Here is a 22,982-nt window from a genome sequence, read left to right as displayed (position 1 = left end):
GTGTGGCCTGTTTACAAAGAGTCAGCCTCTAACAGCCAACCCACCCCCACCCCCGACATCCTGTTTAGTCCCCCCTGTTAGTTAAAAGGCAGAAATGATGAGGGGGGGGGGGAGTAGATGGCTTTTTCCTCAAATCCTTTTTCTGGAAAATTGGATTTCTTACCATTTGAGTAAGCACATTTGCATTTTGTGACAGATAATGACTATTTCCTCCATTTTCCTTCCTAGATTTTTCACGGCATCTATGCGGGATAATTAAATGAATCTTTTTTCAGATCAATCAAAGGCATCAGAAAGAAGCTATGCGCCGTCCTGCTGATAAAAGTTGACAAGCCAGCCACGTGTAGATATAATAACGCTTTTTTTTATATTTTTGACTTTGTATTTTTGATATACTGGGCGTGTGTGCTGCAGTTTCAGGGCAAATAATGTAGCACTTTGTTGCTTGTATTGTCACACACGGATGTTGTTACCATAAATGGAAATTAATACAGGACATACTGTATACTATTGTCATCGTGCTGTCATTGTTCTCATGAATAAACGTATGTTCATATTTTAATGGTTATGTTCTGTTGATGCCGTTTTTTATATGTCCCCTATCTTGTGCTGACCCAGCCTGCCTGTCGAATTTTAAATATCAATGTGGTTCAGCTCTGGAGCCAGCTGAACACTGAAAATCCCATTCAGTTTGCATGCCAAATGGCCTTGTGGGTACCTGGCCAGTAGAGGGCGATATGTGCGGTTAGATCCAATCCAACAACAAAAAGACGACGAAGAAGAAACAGCAGCACAAGAGAGGACGGTACCACATCCGCTTCAACGAGCAACTATTTCCGATGTCAACAAACCAAGTCGTCGTTGTGTAGTTCTAACTTTTTAAACTGACTTTTTGTCATTTGTCCGTGAACGTGGATAATTTAGGAGCACGATTACGATACGTTGCGCCAGTTATTTAGCATGCCTATCGGTCGCCCTCAGCTGTCAATCAGAGTGTTTGACTCGAATGTTGTTGTGGATGTTTTCCACATTTTCCAAACTATTCACACAAATGCATCCGTGACTTTTTTCACTAACGAAAAATACTGTACGAGCTCTTCATCCGATAGAATAGCAAGCGTCTTAGATTTTGATTCAAAGGAAGTTAATGTACTTTTGGTGCGTGAAAAAGTGTGCAACATCACGAAAAACGATTCAAATGAAAAATAAACAACTTTTCCCTCATGGAAAAAAGATTTTAACTTACCACTTTTGTTTCCCCTCCCTCCCTCTTTAAGGTCGTTTTTTGGGCTAAAAACGCCTTACTATACATGGTCGGTTTTTTTTTTTGGGGGGGGGGCTAAAAACGGCTTACTATACATGGTCTTTTTTTGTTTGTTTGTTTGTTTTCAGGCCAAAAATGCCTTACTATACATGGTGTTTTTTTGGCTAAAAACGCCATTCCATTCGATTTCGTGCCAAATGTCTTTGCGGGTGTTGGCCAGGAGAGGGCGATAAGCCCAGTGTGATCCAAACCACCACCAACAGAAAAGAACAAGAAGAAGCCGAAGAAGAGCGGACCGTCCCACATCCGCTTCAACGAGCAACTATTTCCGCTGTCAACAAGCCAAGTCCTCGGTGACTCGTTTTAACTTTAATTTTTAAATGTTTCATTTATCCGTGAATGTGGTCATGTGGGGAATTTAGGAGTACGAATATGATGTTTTGCGCCAGATTTTTGGTGGGTTTGATTCGCCTGAACTCAAAGCCAGCATCACTCCACCATTAGTGACAGTCATATATTTTTTGGCATATAGTACAGTGTTTTAGGGCGAAAAAAAACAAAGATGCATCGTCCGGTTCTCTGACAAAAAGGTTTTTTTTATACGTCATTGATTTTTTTTTCGATTACGTCTTTCCGCCCAGGCCGGAAGCGGATGTTTTCCCAATGCTGAGACGTGCTAGCATGGATGGTTAGCTTCTCCTCCGACAGACCGAGTCAACAAAACCCGAGCAAGAATGGCAGCCGGCGACGAGCTCACTCAGATCGAGTTTCTATATCTGGTGTCCAAAGTGTGCGCGGGGACAACCGTCTTGGAACCAGCGACAAAGATTGAGGTTAGACCACCACGCCGAATAATCGAGCTATCCTGCTAAAGCTAACGTCGCATCTGCTAATGTTGACTGGTTCCATTTTCCATTTTGGTTGCATTTTCAAGTTCAAAGTTAGCTGTTTTTGTGCATTGGGGCTCTGCTACCTTGGGCGTGATAAGGTGGTTGCATGCTTGTAATTCATCCGAATGAGTCATTAGCCTCCCGTAAAAGGAACCGACATGTGAAGTTGTTGTTGTTTTGGCAGGACTCTCTCATCTCAAGTTGTTCGGGCTTATTCAGACCATGGCTGGCGTGAGAGAAGAGGATTCACAAAACCGGGTTGGATTGATTCGCTGAAGGGGTAAAGAAGACCCATGCCCAAGTCGTCCGTCCACAATGAAGGTAGTCATGTTTTTTAAGTGAAAACGTCATCTTTTTTTTTTGCAAACGATTTTTTAAAGACAAAAGGAAATCATGAAAAGTCATATAATATATTATGAAACTCTGATCTGTTGTTCAACTGATTTATTTCATATTATTTTAATTACATAGGCCTGGATGAAACTGATGGAACCACCGTAGGAGGGACACCCACCCAGCAAAAGAAGAAAGTTGGCACGAGGTGACTCATCAAAGTTTGCTTCAGAGGTGTGGTAAGTAAGTTTTTTTTAATCCTCAAAACGACCATGGTGTTTTTTTAGCCGAGAAAAAAAGAGCATCTACATCTCACTACATGTGTATGTAGTGAGGTGTTTTTATTAGGTTGTACCAGCCTGCTCTTGAACCCTGCACTTCTGCACTGCAAGTTTCTGCCCTATCCACTGGACCATGGGGGTGCGGCTGATTTCGCTCAAAATTCATGTATTTATCATGCGATGCCGCGTTGACACTTAGTATAGTATTACTGGCAGGTTCTCGGCGCTTCGCGCCTCGAACCTGCACAAGCGAGCTCGCTTCGCTCGCTCGCATGACACACCAGAACCTGGCTCGCTCGCTTCGCTCGCTCGCTTGTCGGTGACCCTGGGAGGACCGTGAACTCGCTCCAGCGACCTCGCTTCGCTCGGTCGCTTTCGCTTCGACTGCTGGTTTCGAACCCGTGCCGCGCAGTCGACACCCTTGTACTTTTCCCGGCGGCCCACGGGGCCCCAATAGAAACTGTGCTTTGTTCGCTTATATCTTATTCTGGAGGTCATTGATTGAACAAAAGTACAAGTTGGACATGTTGCCCAGTGCTTGAATTGAACCCAGCACCTTCGCATTGGGAGTCCATCACCTTAACCAATAAGCCATGGGCACCACTAGTTGGTGTCACTTATGTTCTATTGTTATATTCTTGTGTGAAGTACAAAAAGACTTAGAATAAAACACTTGTCTGTTCTCAGACCCCCAACTGAAACTGTGGTTTCTTTGCTTGTGTCTTATTCTGAATGTCATTGAGTGAACAAAAGTACGAGTTCAATCCCAGAGCTGGGATTGAACCCAGCACCTTCGCATTGGGAGTCCATCACCATTAACCATTAAGCTAATTGTGCTGACAGCTTCCGTCTGAAAAGGCATACTTGAGTGATCCACAGGGTGTCGCCTATTTTAATGGGTATTGGATATACGGACAAATATAACATCCAAATCCAAAGCTTGTAAATCCGAGTTAGTCGAGTGGTCAAAGACTATACTTACGGGTCGGAAGACTTGTGTTCGAGTCCCCTTTTCTGCTCACCTGAATTTATGCACACACGTGCAGGTGAGAGTGGGGATCGAACTCGAGCCGTCTGGACCGCAGCCAAAGATTTTGACCACTCAAACATTGCAGACATGTTTTTTTGCAAATTTTGATTGGTAGTCATGAGTACTAACATGCTTTTTTGCAAATAAATACAATCTCAAAACAGGAGGTTTTTAAATGCGACTTGGTCAAACGGTTTAAGACTAAACTTAATGTCCAGGCGACTCCTGTTCGAGTCCCAGCTCATCTGCTGAATTTATGCACAGATATGCAGGTGTCAGTGGGAATCGAACTACAGATGGCCAGGCCGCAACCAACCTTTTGACCACTCAACCATTGCAGACATGTTTTTTTGCAAATTTTGATCGGTAGTCACGAGTACTAGTATCTTTTTTTGCCAATAAATACAATCTCAAAACAGGAGGTTTTAAAATGCGACTTGGTCAAATGGTTTAAGACTAAACTTAATGTCCAAGCGACTCCTGTTCGAGTCCCATCTGATCTGCTGAATTTATGCACAGATATGCAGGTGGCAGAGGGAATCGAACTGCAGACGGCCAGGCCGTAACCAAACTTTTGACCACTCAACCATTGCAGACATGTTTTTTTGCAAATTTTGATCGGTAGTCACGAGTACTAATATGTTTTTTTGCCAATAAATACAATCTCAAAACAGGAGGTTTTAAAATGTGACTTGGTCAAATGGTTTAAGACTAAACTTAATGTCCGAGCGACTCCTGTTCGAGTCCCATCTGATCTGCTGAATTTATGCACAGATATGCAGGTGGCAGAGGGAATCGAACTGCAGACGGCCAGGCCGTAACCAAACTTTTGGACCACTCAACCATGACAGCTGAGTTTTTTTGAAGTCAAAAGAACAGCTAAATAACAAATATAATGACAACACAAAGACAACATGATTGCAGGTGTCAGTGTGGCTGCCGCAACCAAACTTTTAGAACACTCAACCATGACAGCTGAGTTTTTTTGTGGAGTTCTTTCGGTAGTCACGAGTACTGACATGGTATATTACAATAAACATAACCGCAAAATGCTCATGTCTGAGTTGGTCCAGTGGTTTAAGGCAAAACTTGCCATTCCGGTGACTCCTGTTCAAGTCCTCTTTTGTCCTCACCTATAATACTCACATGTGGGTGAGAGCGGGGATCAAACCCGAGTCGCCTCAACCACCGGCAAACTTTGAAACCACTCTACCGTTGCAGTTGAGCTCTTCAGCTAAATGTCATCGGTAGTCATACGCAGACCAATCTGAGATGACATTTGTCTTTCCTCGGGTCCCCAATTGAAATTCTGGTTTCTTCGCTTATATCTTCCTCTGAAGGTCACTGATTGAACAAAACCAGGAGTTGGACCTGTGGGCCAGAGCTGGGATTGACGACGTCAGGTAAGACGGTTTAATTGGAGCAGACAATACAATTCGAACCTAGGTCACCTTCCTCCGAAGCACTGTGTTTTACCACTAGTCCACCCTGCCGTTAAAATTTCGCAAAAACTTAAATGTAATCATAGGTTAACACCCACACATGCCTACATGGGTGATAATAGATGATTGGTAAGATGGTTGGCATTTCTCGTGCGGTGAGTGAGGGGCCTCTTAGACTGTGGACTACGTGACGGCAGCCACACTGACACCTGCAATCATGTTGTCATTATATTTGTTATTTAGTTGTTCTTCTGACTTCAAAAAAGCTCAGCTGTCATGGTTGAGTGGTGCAAAAGTTTGGTTACGGCCTGGCCGTCTGCAGTTCGATTCCCTCTGCCACCTGCATGTCTGTGCATAAATTCAGCAGATCAGCTGGGACTCGAACAGGAGTCGCTTGGACATTAAGTTTAGTCTTAAACCATTTGACCAAGTCGCATTTTAAAACCTCCTGTTTTGAGATTGTATTTATTGGCAAAAAAAGATACTAGTACTCGTGACTACCGATCAAAATTTGCAAAAAAACATGTCTGCAATGGTTGAGTGGTCAAAAGGTTGGTTGCGGCCTGGCCATCTGCAGTTCGATTCCCACTGACACCTGCATATCTGTGCATAAATTCAGCAGATGAGCTGGGACTCGAACAGGAGTCGCCTGGACATTAAGTTTAGTCTTAAACCGTTTGACCAAGTCGCATTTAAAAACCTCCTGTTTAGAGATTGTATTTATTTGCAAAAAAGCATGTTAGTACTCATGACTACCAATCAAAATTTGCAAAAAAACATGTCTGCAATGTTTGAGTGGTCAAAATCTTTGGCTGCGGTCCAGACGGCTCGAGTTCGATCCCCACTCTCACCTGCACGTGTGTGCATAAATTCAGGTGAGCAGAAAAGGGGACTCGAACACAAGTCTTCCGACCCGTAAGTATAGTCTTTGACCACTCGACTAACTCGGATTTACAAGCTTTGGATTTGGATGTTATATTTGTCCGTATATCCAATACCCATTAAAATAGGCGACACCCTGTGGATCACTCAAGTATGCCATTTCAGACGGAAGTTGTCAGCACAATTAGCTTAATGGTTAATGGTGATGGACTCCCAATGCGAAGGTGCTGGGTTCAATCCCAGCTCTGGGATTGAACTCATACTTTTGTTCAATCAATGACCTTCAGAATAAGACACAAGCAAAGACACCAGAGTTTCAGTTGGCGGTCTGAGAACAGACAAGTTTTTATTCTAAGTCTTTTTGTACTTCACACAAGAATATAACAATAGAACATAAGTGACACCAACTAGTGGTGCCCATGGCTTATTGGTTAAGGTGATGGACTCCCAATGCGAAGGTGCTGGGTTCAATTCAAGCACTGGGCAACATGTCCAACTTGTACTTTTGGTCAATCAATGACCTCCAGAATAAGATATAAGCGAACAAAGCACATTTTCTATTGGGGCCCCGTGGGCCGCCGGGAAAAGTACAAGGGTGTCGACTGCGCGGCACGGGGTTCGAAACCAGCAGTCGAAGCGAAAGCGACCGAGCGAAGCGAGGTCGCTGGAGCGAGTTCACGGTCCTCCCAGGGTCACCGACAAGCGAGCGAGCGAAGCGAGCGAGCCAGGTTCTGGTGTGTCATGCGAGCGAGCGAAGCGAGCTCGCTTGTGCAGGTTCGAGGCGCGAAGCGCCGAGAACCTGCCAGTAATATACTAAGTGTCAACGCGGCATCGCATGATAAATACATGAATTTTGAGCGAAATCAGCCATACCCCCATGGTCCAGTGGATAGGGCATAAACTTGCAGTGCAGAAGTGCAGGGTTCAAGAGCAGGCAGGTACAACCTAAAGAATGGCATTGTGAGAAAGGACAATAAAAACACCTCACTACATACACATGTAGTGAGATGTAGATGCTCTTTTTTTTTCTCGGCTAAAAAAACACCTTAGTATACATGGTCGTTTTGAGGATTAAAAAAAACTTACTTACCACACCTCTGAAGCGAACTTTGATGAGTCACCTCGTGCCAACTTTCTTCTTTTGCTGGGTGGGTGTCCCTCCTACGGTGGTTCCATCAGTTTCATCCAGGCCTATGTAATTAAAATAATGTGAAATAAATCAGTTGAACAACAGATCAGAGTTTCATAATATATTATATGACTTTTCATGATTTCCTTTTGTCTTTAAAAAATCGTTTGCAAAAAAAAAAAAGATGACGTTTTCACTTAAAAAAGATGACTACCTTCATTGTGGACGGACGACTTGGGCATGGGTCTTCTTTACCCCTTCAGCGAATCAATCCAACCCGGTTTTGTGCATCCTCTTCTCTCACGCCAGCTCATGGTCTGAATAAGCCCGAACAACTTGAGATGAGAGAGTCCTGCCAAAACAACAACAACTTCACATGTCGGTTCCTTTTACGGGAGGCTAATGACTCATTCGGATGAATTACAAGCATGCAACCACCTTATCACGCCCGAGGTAGCAGAGCCCCAATGCACAAAAACAGCTAACTTTGAACTTGAAAATGCAAAACAACGAAATGGCACAAGTCAACATTAGCAGATGCGACGTTAGCTTTAGCGAGCAAGCTCGGAGCGACGTTAGCTTTAGCAGGATAGCTCGATTATTCGGGGTGGTGGTCTAACCTCAATCTTTGTCGCTGGTTCCAAGACGGTTGTCCCCGCGCACACTTTGGACACCAGATATAGAAACTCGATCTGAGTGAGCTCGTCGCCGGCTGCCAGTCTTGCTCGGGTTTTGTTGACTCGGTCTGTCGGAGGAGAAGCTAACCATCCATGCTAGCACGTCTCAGCATTGGGAAAACATCCGCTTCCGGCCTGGGCGGAAAGACGTAATCGAAAAAAAAAATCAATGACGTATAAACAAAAACCTTTTTTGTCAGAGAACCGGACGATGCATCTTTGTTTTTTTTCGCCCTAAAACACTGTACTATATGCCAAAAAAATATATGACTGTCACTAATGGTGGAGTGATGCTGGCTTTGAGTTCAGGCGAATCAAACCCACCAAAAATCTGGCGCAAAGTATCATAATCGTACTCCTAAATTCCCCACATTACCACATTCACGGATAAACGAAACATTTAAAAATTAAAGTTAAAACGAGTCACCGAGGACTTGGCTTGTTGACAGCGGAAATAGTCGCTCGTTGAAGCGGATGTGGGACGGTCCGCTCTTCTTCGGCTTCTTCTCTTTCTTTTTTTTGTTGGTGGTGGTTTGGATCACACTGGGCTTATCGCCCTCTCCTGGCCAACATCTACAAAGCCATTTGACAAGAAATCGAATGGAAAGGCGTTTTTTGCCCAAAAAAACGTATAGTAAGGCATTTTCAGCCTTAAAAACATGTATAGTGAGGCGTTTTAGCCTAAAAAACGACCATGTATAGTCAGTCGTTTTTTGCCGCGGGGGGCCACATTGTAGATATGGTTTCCTCCCGAGGGCCGTTATGAATTTGGGGAAGCCATTAGAATGTTTAATCCCCTCCACATATTACATACAGAGCGCTAAATAAAATAATTAATAACTAGTTTTCAAATCTGAAGTCAAGAAAAATGACTTATTGTGGTTTACATCCAAAACTATGACATTTTGGTTAGGATTTTAGCAAGTATAATGGACAAGTTCACAAGTTTGATTTGCTTTCGCGGTCCGAAAAAAAATTATGTGGCCGGCCGGATTTGGCCCCCGGGCCTTGACTTTGACACCTGTGAGGTATAGTAAGCCGTTTTTAGCCCGAAAAAAAAACGGCCATGTATAGTAAGGCATTTTTGGCCTGAAAAAAAGACCATGTATGGTAAGCCGTTTTTAGCCCGAAAACCGACCTTAAAGAGGGAGGGAGGGGAAACAAAAGTGGTAAGTTAAAATCTTTTTTCCATGAGGGAAAAGTTGTTTATTTTTCATTTGAATCGTTTTTCGTGATGTTGCACACTTTTTCACGCACCAAAAGTACAGCAACTTCCTTTGAATCAAAATCTAAGACGCTTGCTATTCTATCGGATGAAGAGCTCGTACAGTATTTTTCGTTCGTGGAAAAAAGTAACGGATGCATTTGTGTGAATAGTTTGGGAAATGTGTAAAACATCCACAACAACATTCAAGTCAAACACTCTGATTGACAGCTGAGGGCGACTGATAGCCGTGCTAAACAACTGGCGCAACGTATCGTAATCGCGCTCCTAAATTATCCACGTCAACACGTTCACGGACAAATGACAAAAAGTCAGTTTAAAAAGTAAAAACTACTCGACGAGGACTTGTTTGTTGACAGCGGAAATACTTGTTCTTTAAAGCGGATGTGGGACGTTCCGCTCTTGTGCTGCTGCTTCTTCTTCGTCTTGTAGTTATTTGATTGGATGCATCCACGCATATCGCTCTCTGTTGGCCCGGAAGCCTCTTGGCAAGCAAACCGAATGGAATTTGCAGCTTTCCGTTGGGGGCGACAGGGTGAAAAGGCTTACTTGTAGGTATGTTTTGCACTTTAGTTGTATCTTCGTGAAACTTGACCAATATTCGACATTACAAGGTTGTTGTTTTTTGTTTTTGTTTTTTAGAGATAAATTAAAGACAATTATTCGCTCCATCGATCTAGATGTAATTTTTTTTCATTTGTCCGCCAGACGGCGAAAATTCCCTATGAAATCGATATCGGTGTATTTCCTTAATTTGTCCGCCAGACGGCGCTTGATCCCGGCGCTAATTGTTGGCCGTCATGAGAGGAGAGCAGAAAAATATGGATTAAATACCAAAGAACAAGTAATGATTGCCATGACTTGACCATTAAAAAAATCCTCACTCTCACATTGTGTACAGTATTTCAAAATTCAAATTTTCAGTTCAGCTTCACCTTTTCTGCACAGAAACATTTTTTAGTTTACATATGTTTCTTTTCTTTTTTTATTTTCCACTGGCACCCTGAAGGTCAACAGTACCAATGGCGGCCGTTGTTAACCCGGGCCTCGACCGATCCGGTATGGGATTCAGAGGTTTGATTCGCATAATTGTTTTGGCAAAAAAACAAAAAATTACGTCGGATGCCCTTCCTGACACAACCCTTTGTATTTACCCGGGCTTGGGACCGGCACAATAAGATACTGGCGTGTGCCCCCTTGTGGCAGTTTACATATGTTTAATACATGACATTATACCTGGTTTTACACGGTTTTATTTCACGTGACCTGCTTCACTGCCACGATTTATATTTGTCAGACAAAACTACATCTAGATTATTTGGGGAATTTGCGCCGTCTGGCGGACAAATAACAAAAATTACATCTAGTTTGATGGGGAATAAGCGCCGTCTGGCGGACAAATCAAGGAAATACATCAAGTGTGCCATGTTTGTACTCGTGACTACCGATAAAACCTCACAAAATCGTCAGCTGTCGTGGTTGAGCGGTCTAAAAGTTTGGTTGCGGCCTGGCCATCTGCCGTTCAATTCCCTCTGCCACCTGCATATGTGTGCATAAATTCAGCAGATCAGCTGGGACTCGAACAGGAGTCGCTTGGACATTAAGTTTAGTCTTAAACCGCTTGACCAAGCTGGATTTAAAAACCTCCCATTTTCAGATTGTATTTATTGGCAAAAAAACATATTAGTACTCGTGACTACCGATCAAAATTTGCAAAAAAACATGTCTGCAATGGTTGAGTGGTCAAAAGGTTGGTTGCGGCCTGGCCATCTGCAGTTCGATTCCCACTGACACCTGCATATCTGTGCATAAATTCAGCAGATGAGCTGGGACTCGAACAGGAGTCGCCTGGACATTAAGTTTAGTCTTAAACCGTTTGACCAAGTCGCATTTAAAAACCTCCTGTTTAGAGATTGTATTTATTTGCAAAAAAGCATGTTAGTACTCATGAGTACCAATCAAAATTTGCAAAAAAACATGTCTGCAATGTTTGAGTGGTCAAAATCTTTGGCTGCGGTCCAGACGGCTCGAGTTCGATCCCCACTCTCACCTGCACGTGTGTGCATAAATTCAGGTGAGCAGAAAAGGGGACTCGAACACAAGTCTTCCGACCCGTAAGTATAGTCTTTGACCACTCGACTAACTCGGATTTACAAGCTTTGGATTTGGATGTTATATTTGTCCGTATATCCAATACCCATTAAAATAGGCGACACCCTGTGGATCACTCAAGTATGCCATTTCAGACGGAAGTTGTCAGCACAATTAGCTTAATGGTTAATGGTGATGGACTCCCAATGCGAAGGTGCTGGGTTCAATCCCAGCTCTGGGATTGAACTCGTACTTTTGTTCAATCAATGACCTTCAGAATAAGACACAAGCAAAGACACCAGAGTTTCAGTTGGCGGTCTGAGAACAGACAAGTTTTTATTCTAAGTCTTTTTGTACTTCACACAAGAATATAACAATAGAACATAAGTGACACCAACTAGTGGTGCCCATGGCTTATTGGTTAAGGTGATGGACTCCCAATGCGAAGGTGCTGGGTTCAATTCAAGCACTGGGCAACATGTCCAACTTGTACTTTTGGTCAATCAATGACCTCCAGAATAAGATATAAGCGAACAAAGCACATTTTCTATTGGGGCCCCGTGGGCCGCCGGGAAAAGTACAAGGGTGTCGACTGCGCGGCACGGGGTTCGAAACCAGCAGTCGAAGCGAAAGCGACCGAGCGAAGCGAGGTCGCTGGAGCGAGTTCACGGTCCTCCCAGGGTCACCGACAAGCGAGCGAGCGAAGCGAGCGAGCCAGGTTCTGGTGTGTCATGCGAGCGAGCGAAGCGAGCTCGCTTGTGCAGGTTCGAGGCGCGAAGCGCCGAGAACCTGCCAGTAATATACTAAGTGTCAACGCGGCATCGCATGATAAATACATGAATTTTGAGCGAAATCAGCCGTACCCCCATGGTCCAGTGGATAGGGCATAAACTTGCAGTGCAGAAGTGCAGGGTTCAAGAGCAGGCAGGTACAACCTAAAGAATGGCATTGTGAGAAAGGACAATAAAAACACCTCACTACATACACATGTAGTGAGATGTAGACGCTCTTTTTTTTTCTCGGCTAAAAAAACACCTTAGTATACATGGTCGTTTTGAGGATTAAAAAAAACTTACTTACCACACCTCTGAAGCGAACTTTGATGAGTCACCTCGTGCCAACTTTCTTCTTTTGCTGGGTGGGTGTCCCTCCTACGGTGGTTCCATCAGTTTCATCCAGGCCTATGTAATTAAAATAATGTGAAATAAATCAGTTGAACAACAGATCAGAGTTTCATAATATATTATATGACTTTTCATGATTTCCTTTTGTCTTTAAAAAATCGTTTGCAAAAAAAAAAAAGATGACGTTTTCACTTAAAAAAGATGACTACCTTCATTGTGGACGGACGACTTGGGCATGGGTCTTCTTTACCCCTTCAGCGAATCAATCCAACCCGGTTTTGTGCATCCTCTTCTCTCACGCCAGCTCATGGTCTGAATAAGCCCGAACAACTTGAGATGAGAGAGTCCTGCCAAAACAACAACAACTTCACATGTCGGTTCCTTTTACGGGAGGCTAATGACTCATTCGGATGAATTACAAGCATGCAACCACCTTATCACGCCCGAGGTAGCAGAGCCCCAATGCACAAAAACAGCTAACTTTGAACTTGAAAATGCAAAACAACGAAATGGCACAAGTCAACATTAGCAGATGCGACGTTAGCTTTAGCGAGCAAGCTCGGAGCGACGTTAGCTTTAGCAGGATAGCTCGATTATTCGGGGTGGTGGTCTAACCTCAATCTTTGTCGCTGGTTCCAAGACGGTTGTCCCCGCGCACACTTTGGACACCAGATATAGAAACTCGATCTGAGTGAGCTCGTCGCCGGCTGCCAGTCTTGCTCGGGTTTTGTTGACTCGGTCTGTCGGAGGAGAAGCTAACCATCCATGCTAGCACGTCTCAGCATTGGGAAAACATCCGCTTCCGGAAAGACGTCGATCAATGACGTACTCCTAAAAACACTGTACTATATGCCCTGTCACAATTACCACGAATCAAACCCACCAAAAATCTGGCGCAAAGTATCATAATCGTACTCCTAAATTCCCCACATTACCACATTCACGGATAAACGAAACATTTAAAAATTAAAGTTAAAACGAGTCACCGAGGACTTGGCTTGTTGACAGCGGAAATAGTCGCTCGTTGAAGCGGATGTGGGACGGTCCGCTCTTCTTCGGCTTCTTCTCTTTCTTTTTTTGTTGGTGGTGGTTTGGATCACACTGGGCTTATCGCCCTCTCCTGGCCAAGACCCGCAAAGACATTTGGCACGAAATTAAATGGAATGGCTTTTTTAGCCAAAAAAACGTATAGTAAGGCATTTTCAGCCTTAAAAACACGTATAGTGGGGCGTTTTTAGCCTAAAAAACGACCATGTATGGTAAGGCGTTTTTGGCCTGAAAAAGGACCATGTATAGTAGTAAGGCATTTTTGGCCTGAAAACAAACAAACAAACAAACAAAAAAAAGACCATGTATAGTAAGCCGTTTTTAGCCCCCCCAAAAATAAATGGTGTCATTTTTGGGCCAAAAATGCCTTAACCCCCCCCCCCCCCAACCCCTATTCTTAAAGCACACTTACTCACACAGCGCAGACGCTCATAAGAAATGAAGGAGAAGAGGAGTGGATGGGGGACGGGAATTGGGAGGGAGTAGGGGGTCTTGGCTAAGGTAGAGTCGCTCTTCCTCATTAACCAACTCATTAACCGTTGTCCTCTTGGCCCTCTCCTTTCGTCACATCGCGGGCTCCTCAAGCCATGCATTCATCCAGCTGCGGACTGCTTCGTAGTGGGAGAGAAAACATCAATGGTTATTTTGATGGACGCATGACAAAGAAATAAATCAGTTTGTGATGGATGATGGATGGATGATGGGCGGGTTGAACTGGTCCTTCGTGGGAAGATGAACGGATGAATGGTGAGGAAAAACGCACAATGCCGTAGCCAAAAAAGTCTAATTGGATTACGTTCATCTTTCCAAATATAATGACCTCATTAAAGGTTGGTCATGTTACATCTACGTGATGTCACCAGGGGACATAAATCGTCTTGTAAAACTGCTTGCGAGCAGGTGAGGTGAACACTTTGAGAAGAAGACGCAAGTTGTCACTGTGTGAAATATCACGCCGCAGTCGTGTTTTGTCGCGGTTAAAAAGGCTCGCTGTGACATGTTGATAAATGCGACGCCAGGCGGGACGGGGGAAGAGCGAGCGAGCGAGGCCGCCAGAGGGATTTTCCGCGGATGGAAAAAGAGGAGGCGAGGAGGGGGTCGGTGGGCCAATTGTGTGAGGGTGGGTGCTTTCCAGTTTGCAGTCTTAGCCAATCAACATTGAGATGAGGGGTCCTCACCCCACGTGGGCTCAGATTTGCCAAAGGGGGGAACATGAGGCTTTGGACCAATGGCGGCGGAGCAAGGGGTTTATCTCGCCGCCGATTGGCCGCGCGTTTGTCACGGTCTCCTTCGCTCGTCACGTTGAGTCCGTTGATATTAACTCTTTCCTGTCGCCTCGGAAGATACATAAAACGACACGGCACACTAATGTGAATTCATGAATGACCCAAAGGCGCTTTGCTTTGTCGTCGTGAACTTCCTCGAAGAAAAGCATCTGATTACTGCGAGAGTTTTTAGGGGAAATCTACTCTCACATATTCGCTGATAAACTGAGCAATTGCCGCCATTTTGAAAAAAATTGTGTACTTTCGAACGAAGACGCCACAAGATGGTTTTCAGGCGAATAAGAAACGAGTCATTTCTGTCAAGGTCTGGTGCAAAATGTGGAAATTAGAGTGTCAAGCTCATAAATATTTTTTTGGTGGCCTGTAGAAGTATAACGGGACTCTGCAGGGTGCGAGCCAACCTCCCGCAGTCCCAAGTAATGGCAGAATAGAAGTTAATAGAGGAGAAGGGGGAGAACTGGAGGCTGTTACCTCCAAAACGGTCATTTTGAATCCCCACCCCACCTGCACCACCCCGGTCACTCCCACTTCTCTCTCATCCCATCTCGCCGTGCAATTTCACGCCATCATTCCAGCATTCATCTTTTGGATTTTCTCCCCTCGCCACTTCGTTCCCTTCCCCTTTCCTTTATTTCTTTTTCTTACCGCTCACGTCTACATCCTCTCTCTCTTTTTTCCCCCCTCCCTCCCTCCTTGCTCGAGGGGTCTCCTTGAAGGAGGTGTAATGATAGCTATTTGAGTGTCATCAGAAGGCCGACGTAATGGCCTCTAAAGCACCATCACACGGTTGCCGACAGCGGCGGGATCGCCGCCACATCAGCAGACGATGACGCGGCCCCCCCGGGGGCAGCTTGAACTAATGGTGTGTGAGATAGAACACACATGAGGGGGATTACTGTGGAAGTGATCATAGTAATGAAAATAATGGCGGTGATGACAATAACGCTGAATTGCTATTTTTTTTTCTCAAACATGGACTATTTTTTATTAATCTAGAGGGACTATCTATCGGGAATTCTGAAATATTTGTCATGATACCATTAACTCATTCACTGCCAGACATGTGCAAACTCCTTTGCCAGGGTTTTTGTCATTGTCACTCGAATTGCAGGACCCACAGAATAGTGAATTTTAGGACTACATAAACATTCAATGCAGCGTAAGAAACCTTAGACTCTCTTCTTTCATCAGAAAAAATAATTAGTTAATTCCTAAATGATATGGGGCCTGGACTTATATGAGCTTGAAATGAGGGCACCTGTCCAAAATACAATGCAATAGTGGTTTATATAGCGCTTTAACAACAGCTGAAGCTGGAACAAAGCGCTAACATAGAAAAAAGGGAAATGACGCCACATTGGGGGGGGTTGATACACAAAAAGTCTGCCTCTTGGTCCTATTAGAGCCGACTTGCAGAGTGTGCAATCAGAGAAGGTGTGTAACTAAAAGCTTCTGTGTTCCAAGGGTAAGAGGAGCTCGAGGAGCGCTCTGGTTACACGAGTGCGCAAGGACTGATCTGTCATGTTGCCTGAGAGCAAAAAACACAGCAAAGTTGAGGAGGAAAAACTTGGTGACAATGAGGTTTAGCAAGGGTCATTTTGTTCAGATGAAAGGAGTGCTGGGATTGGTGAGGATGTTCTTCCAAACTTGTCAAAGATAGATAGAAGATTTGGAGGAGCGGAGATGGAAAAGGTCAGCAAGGATGAGGTGTAAGAAACCTCCCTGATCCAAAATGAGCAGATGTGTGAAGATATCAAGAAGGTGACGGTGGGCAGGACGTTCAACAGGTAGGAGGAGGGGCAACTCGACGAGGAGATAAGCAACCGAGAGCAAAATAACTCCAGCGCCGCACCAGAGACTGACGACAGGCTCTCGATTGAGAAGGTTGATGGAAGATCTTGGCAGAGTCTAACCTGATTAGGGGGGCAAGGGTGAACGTGGAAACAGAAGAAAGCAGGAATGACGACAGGCTACTTGCTGAAAGAAGCTTCTTCAATCTAAGAGCTGGAATTAGAGCGGAAGAAGAAGCCACGAAACCACAGTAAGTTAATTAAGAGGCTGCGGCTGGAAAATTGGATGGTGAAAGCGGCGGGAGGGGGGCAAAGTGGGGGCTTGGGGGTGTGGAATTTGGTGCTCTCCGGAGTGCTTTCCACGCTCTACCTTAATGAATTGATTTCCTGTCTTTGCGATGTTTGCATTTCATCACTCCCCATGACATCACCTCCATTTGTTTTCCTTCGACGCCACCCCTGTTGATTTGGTAAAGTCCTATAAATAAAGGAATACATCGAAATTTACTGCTAATTGTCCCACAGCGGCACGAGTCATTGGTCATTTTTGTCCAATTGTTGTCAGCGCTGCAATTAACTCATTCACTACCAGACAATGTTCAAAAAAATGTGACCACTCCAGTGCCAGGGTTTTTGTCATTGTCACTCCAATGCCATTACCCACATAATATTGATTTTTAGGACTACAAAAACATTCAATGCAGCGTAAGAAACCTTAGACTCTCTTCTTTCATTAGAAAAAAAGTTATTTCCTAAGTTATATGAGTCTGGAGTTATTTGAGCTTGAAATGAGGGTGGCTGTCTAAAATACATCAGAAAAAAAGAGTTAATTCCTAAGTTATATGGGTCTGCAGTTATATGAGCTTGAAATCATGGTGGCTGTCCCATCAGAAAAAAGACTTAATTCCTAAGTTATATGGGTCTGGAGTTATTTGAGCTTGAAATGAGGGCGGATGTCCAAAATACATGAGAAAAAAAATAGTTAATTGCTAAGTTATATGGGTCTGGAGTTATATGAGCTTGAAATGAGGGTGGATGTCCAAAATACATGAGAAAAAAAAGAGTTAATTGCTAAGTTATATGGGTCTGCAGTTATATGAGCTTGAAATCATGGTGGCTGTCCCATCAGAAAAAAAGACTTAATTCCTAAGTTATATGGGTCTGGAGTTATTTGAGCTTGAAATGAGGGCGGATGTCCAAAATACATGAGAAACAAAGAGTTAATTGCTAAGTTATATGGGTCTGGAGTTATATGAGCTTGAAATGAGGGCAGCTGTCCAAAATGCAATGCAAAATTGGTTGATATAGCGCTTTAACAACAGCTGAAGCTGGAAAAAAAGTGCTAACGTGGAAAAAAAGGGAAATGAGATAAACATTGCCAGAGGTCTGACGAGCGATTTATCGGCTCTCAAGCATGAAAAAACAAACCCCGAACAAATTCGGGAATGGCGCTTTTTGTTATATTTTCAATTCCCGAATCAATTGGGAAATGGCAGTCAATGAGTTAACCGTAACAACTTCCATTAATTTCTAAAAAGCGGCTCGCGTCGCTCGATTTTTAGCAATGGACGATAACCCTCCAAGACAACAGGGGGCGATAGTGTGTGAGGCAAAGGATAATTTTGGTCATTTATAATTTAAGACTTTGATGCTTTTTGGTGCAACATAGTGCAACAGTAATCGTCTTTTTTTATCTGTTTTATTGATCGATTGATTTCTATCGTAGGTTAAGATGCCAGCCAATGGGAATCATCCCTGGACGCTTCAGTTTGGTCTGATAAACCACGAAGGTCGCTACCTCACGGCTGAAAGATTTGGCTTCAAGGTTTGGAAAGTAAAAAGTAACTGCGTTGAGCGACGGTTCTGGTCCTAACACGCCGCCGCCATCTTTGTTTGACAGGTGAATGCCTCAGCTCCGAGCATGAAGAAGAAGCAGATCTGGACTCTGGAGCAGGACTCCCATGACCCCCAGACGTTCTACCTCCGCAGCCACCTCCGACGCTACCTAGCTTCCGACAAGGACGGGAAGGTGACCTGCGAGGCAGACGGCCGTCACTCCGACTGCCGCTTCGTCATCGTGGCCCAGCCGGACGGCCGCTGGGCTCTTCAATCCGAGCGTCACCGCCGCTTTTTCGGCGGCTGCGGCGACCGTTTGTCCTGTTTCGCGCAGGGCGTCGGCGACGGCGAGCTATGGGCGGCGCGCCTAGCTTCGCACCCGCAGACTAACTTGCTATCGGTGGCCCGTAAGCGCTACGCCCGTCTCTCGGCGGAAGACGGCGAGATCTCAGTGGACATGAACGTTCCCTGGGGGGCGGCGGCCATTTTGACCCTCGTCTACCAGGACGGCAAATACCGCCTGAAGACCTGCGACGGTCGCTACCTCGGAAATGACGGGAAGCTGTTGCGGCACGGCGGTAGGACCGCCGCCTACACCCTGGAGCTTAAATGTGGAAAGTTAGCTTTCAAGGACTGCGAGGGGAAATATTTGTCGCCCGCCGGACCCGCCGGCACCTTGAGGTCGGGCCGCTGCTTGAAAGCGGGAAAAGACGAATTGTTCGACTTGGAGGAGAGCCACCCGCAAGTGGTTCTGACGGCGGCTAATGGCAAATACGTTTCCATGAGGCAAGGTAGGTCAAACCGTCGCCATAACGACAGACTTTTCCCCCAATTTGGAACATCAATATGCCGTTGTTAATATGCGTAAACTTTAAAAACAATTCACGGTTAGGGTTCCTGTTACATCATAAATTATGACAGTCGAGCTAGCTATCGAGCTACCTATCTAGCTATCTATTTGCTATCTGTTAGTTATCTATTAGCTAGCTTTAGCGATCTAATTGGCTGACGAGCAGATAGCTATTAGCAGTCTAGCTGGCTGGCTAGCTATATACTGTGTTAGCTATCTATCTGCTTCATGTCACAAAGAGGGTACAGAAAGTGCTGAAGAATGAATGACTCTGTGTCTTTGTGTTGTCATATTTATTATTATTATTATTATTATTATTATTATTATTATTATTATTATTATTATTATTAGCTAGCTTCCTATCTATTTGAGTTACTTCAGTGTCGAGTGAACGCTGGCGCGTGTGGCTGCTGCTGCTCACCCACAGAAAAACTTGTCCTGTGAATGTAAAGTGACCTTGAGAGTTTTGAAAGGTGCTTCTAAATGAAATGTATTATTATTAATGGATTACAACCGTGCTTCAGAATCCATCCTGGACCAAAACGAGGCCGAGACGGCGTTTCTTTGAGACAAATGGGCAAAATTCCAAAGATCGCAATTGCTCGTTTGACATCCGAGTAGAAGTGCGCTACAAGTGGCTGCTAAGTGTTGAGTTGCTGGTCTGATTAAGGATGGATTAGCATTAGCATACAGTTAGCATGCCAAGCTCGTGTTACTCCACTCCGCTTTTGCTGAAACCCAATCCCACTTGTTCATTGTTCCTCGTTAGCAACGGGAGTCGCCGACAGAAAGTGAATAAGCGGGAAGAACGTTTTTTTTTCCACGCGCTGCTTTCACACACAAACAAAAGCGCCATTTTTCACCATCACGCACGCCCACGCTAACATGGCGTCCCCGCTGTGGCGAGAGGGTGGGAGGTGGATGACGATAGTCAGTCCTGGAAGGACCTAACCTAACTCGCTGACCTTAGATTAGGATTGTATTTATTCATTATTTTACTTGGATTAATTAATTTCCTTCTTGTTGCTAATGGACCAAGCAGGTCGGGCTAGAAAAGAAGATGCTTTAGATTATCAGAATAAATAGCAGAGTTGCATGATTTTAAATGTATTTTTATTATTATTATTAATTCTTTTTTTGCCTTTAATTTATTCACTGCCATTCCCGAATTTATAATAATAATAATAATAATAATAATAATAATAATACATTTCATTTATAAGCGCCTATCAAAACTCTCAAGGACACTTTACAGTCACAGGATATTTTTTCCTGCGGGTGAGCAGCGGCAGCCACACGTGCCAGCGTTCACTGAACCCGGAAGTAAAAACAAAAAAGTAAATAACAAATAAGATACAAAGATACAGAGTCATTCATTCTATTTGGGAATTGAAAATATGACTTTGAGCGCCATTCCCGAATGTGTTCGGGTTTTGTTTATTCATGCTTGGGTGCCGATAAAGCGCTGGCCATGGCATCTGGCAATGTTTTTTTTTCCCTTTCCACATGGGGGCATCATTACCCTTTTTTCCCATGTTAGCGCTTTGTTCCAGCTTCGGCTGTTGTTAAAGCGCTATATAAACCAATATGTATTGTATTTTGTACATCTGCCCCCATTTCATGATCAGATAACTCCAGACCCCTATAATTTAGGAATTAACTTATTTTTTTCTGATGAAAGAAGAAAGTCTAAGGTTTCTAACGCTGTACTGAATGTCTATGTAGTCCTAAAACGTAATATTCTGTGGGTCTTGGAATTCAAGTGAGAATGACAAAAACCCTGGCACTGTAGTGGACACTTTTTGCATATTGTCTGGCAGTGAATGACTTAGACTTAGAAAAACTATTATTAATTCACTGTGAGCGCCCCCCCCCTACCCCCAGGGGTAAGCCTCGCCGCCAACCAGGAAGATGAAACGGAAACGGAGACGTTTCAAATGGAGATGGACAAAGACAACAACCTGGTGACTTTTCGCACCAGTCGGGGAAACTACTGGGCCCTGATTACCCACGGAGGCATCCAGACCACAGCCACCCAAGTGTGAGTGACGTGCCCGTTTGCCTTGAAAACGTCAAGGCGACATGATTTTCGATCAATTAGCTTAGCTTCTCCTTCTGTTTGTGACATTTGATGGCCAGTTCGGAAAACAGCCTGTTTGCAATGGAGTGGCTGGGTCACAAAATGGCGCTAAAAGCTAACAACGGCAAGTACATCTGCGCCAAGAAAAACGGACAGTTACTAGCTGTCAGTGATTCCATAGGTAAGATTTTTATTTTTTTTCCCGATATATTTCCTTTTGTATAATGGATTTTTTTTTGTCTTCTGTTAGGAGAGGACGAACAGCTGAGTCTGAAACTGATCAATCGGCCCACGTTGATCCTACGAGGGGAGAACGGCTTCATCTGCCATCATAAAAACTCCAACACGCTTGATGCCAACAGATCGGTTTACGATATTTTCAGCCTGCAATTCAACGATGGCGCCCACCACATTAAAGGTCTGCAGAAAAACGCCGCCTCAAAAACCGGACTGGTTTCGGTTTAATGTTTTATTGTGAAGGGATAGGTTGATTGATGCATGTTTAAATTGCAATTTACAAAAAAAAATATGCGTCAAGCTGAATCTTTAGAAATGTTGTATTCACCAAAGTTTTGGATTTAACACATTCACTGCCAGACGTGCAAAAACGTGTCCACTCCAGTGCCAGGGTTTTTGTCATCGTCACTCAAATTCCAGGACCCACAAAATATAGAGTTTTAGGACTACATAAAAATTCAATACAGCGTTAGAAACCCTAGAGTCTCTTCTTTCATCAGAAAAAAAGTCAGGGATGGAAATGAGTTAATTCCTAAATTATATAGGTCCGGAGTTATATTTGTTGTATCGCGCTTTAACAACAGGAGACACTGGAATAAAGCGCTAACATTGAAAACAAGGAAATGCTACCCTCTTGTGGAAAAGAATAATATTGCTAGAGGCCATATCCAGCGCTTTATCAGCACCCAAGCATGAAAAAACAAAACCCAAACAAATTCGGGAATGACGCTCTACGTCATAATTTCAATTTCCGAATAAATTCGTGAACTGTAACATCTCATTGCAATGCATTGTATTTACCTCGCAGGGATGAACGGTCGCTTCTGGTACGTCAACAGCGGCGGTTTGGTGTGCTCGGACGGCGAAGTCCCCGAAGATTTCAGCGTGGAACTTCTGGAGCGCGGCCGCCTCGCCATCCGTAGCAGCGGCGGACGCTATTTGCGCGGCGACCGGGGAGGCGCGCTGAAAGCGGACGGACTCTGTCTGAGCAGTTCGGCTTTGTGGGAGTATTAACTCATTCACTGCCATTGATGACAAATCAAGATGGATGTATTGTTATTGTATTTTGTACACCTGCCCCCATTTCAAGCTCAGATAACTCCAGATCCATATAATTTAAGAATTAACTCTTTTTTTTTCTGATGACAGAAGACAGGCTACCGTTTCTAACGCTGTATTGAATGTTAATGTTGTCCTAAAACTCAATATTCTGTGGGTCCTGGAGTTCAAGTGACAATGACAAAAACCCAGGCACTTGAGTGGCCATTTTTTGCACATCGTCTGGCAGTCAATGAGTTAATCAAAGGAGTAAATAAAAAATAAAACATACCTGTGACTTCGCTGTTTGTGTTGTTGTCAAGGAGACAGCGGTGTTTAGAAATGGAGGTTTTTAGCACAAGATGGATTTTGCAATGGTGGGCCATTATGCTTTGATTGCAATTAAGTTGTGCAGAGAAATTATCAAAATGGCCGCCATGATGGACTCTC

General features: G+C 44.1%; 1 protein-coding gene and 1 long non-coding RNA gene across 5 annotated transcripts; one reads left to right on the top strand and one right to left on the bottom strand.

The window, feature by feature from the left end:
- Nucleotides 1-1,569: 1,569 nt before the first annotated feature.
- On the top strand, nucleotides 1,570-22,951 carry fscn2b (fascin actin-bundling protein 2, retinal b). Its single transcript, XM_089015142.1, has 10 exons — nucleotides 1,570-2,097; nucleotides 2,339-2,475; nucleotides 2,626-2,726; nucleotides 2,836-5,201; nucleotides 18,218-18,316; nucleotides 18,392-19,118; nucleotides 21,062-21,218; nucleotides 21,317-21,438; nucleotides 21,508-21,675; nucleotides 22,303-22,951. The coding sequence occupies exons 5-10, from the start codon at nucleotides 18,224-18,226 to the stop codon at nucleotides 22,506-22,508; spliced, it is 1,473 nt and encodes a 490-aa protein (XP_088871268.1). The 5' UTR covers nucleotides 1,570-2,097; nucleotides 2,339-2,475; nucleotides 2,626-2,726; nucleotides 2,836-5,201; nucleotides 18,218-18,223; the 3' UTR covers nucleotides 22,509-22,951.
- Nucleotides 6,437-13,169, bottom strand: LOC148887417 (uncharacterized). Of its 4 annotated transcripts, none has more exons than XR_016117392.1 (8): nucleotides 12,984-13,169; nucleotides 12,578-12,715; nucleotides 12,325-12,425; nucleotides 7,872-12,179; nucleotides 7,466-7,603; nucleotides 7,213-7,313; nucleotides 6,996-7,067; nucleotides 6,437-6,921 (listed from the first exon to the last, which is right to left on the bottom strand). It is a non-coding gene; the product is annotated as an uncharacterized LOC148887417 (long non-coding RNA). The 4 variants fall into 4 exon arrangements; XR_016117390.1 differs by having other exon boundaries at nucleotides 6,437-7,067; nucleotides 7,872-8,063; nucleotides 8,253-12,179; XR_016117391.1 differs by having other exon boundaries at nucleotides 6,437-7,067; nucleotides 7,872-8,063; nucleotides 8,356-12,179.
- Nucleotides 22,952-22,982: the final 31 nt, after the last annotated feature.

This window comes from Hippocampus bargibanti, linkage group LG15, assembly GCF_051943395.1.
Source record: "Hippocampus bargibanti isolate YZ-2025 linkage group LG15, ASM5194339v1, whole genome shotgun sequence".
Taxonomy (NCBI): domain Eukaryota; kingdom Metazoa; phylum Chordata; class Actinopteri; order Syngnathiformes; family Syngnathidae; genus Hippocampus; species Hippocampus bargibanti.
This window is presented reverse-complemented; position numbering and strand designations above follow the sequence as displayed.

Bases quoted from the DNA above. Each gene is read 5' to 3' on its own strand.
- fscn2b (XM_089015142.1), top strand. From the start codon at position 18,224: ATGCCAGCCAATGGGAATCATCCCTGGACGCTTCAGTTTGGTCTGATA. The intron at 21,439-21,507 runs GTAAGATTTTTA...GTCTTCTGTTAG, and splicing joins AGCTGTCAGTGATTCCATAG to GAGAGGACGAACAGCTGAGT. The intron at 21,676-22,302 runs GTCTGCAGAAAA...TTTACCTCGCAG, and splicing joins TGGCGCCCACCACATTAAAG to GGATGAACGGTCGCTTCTGG.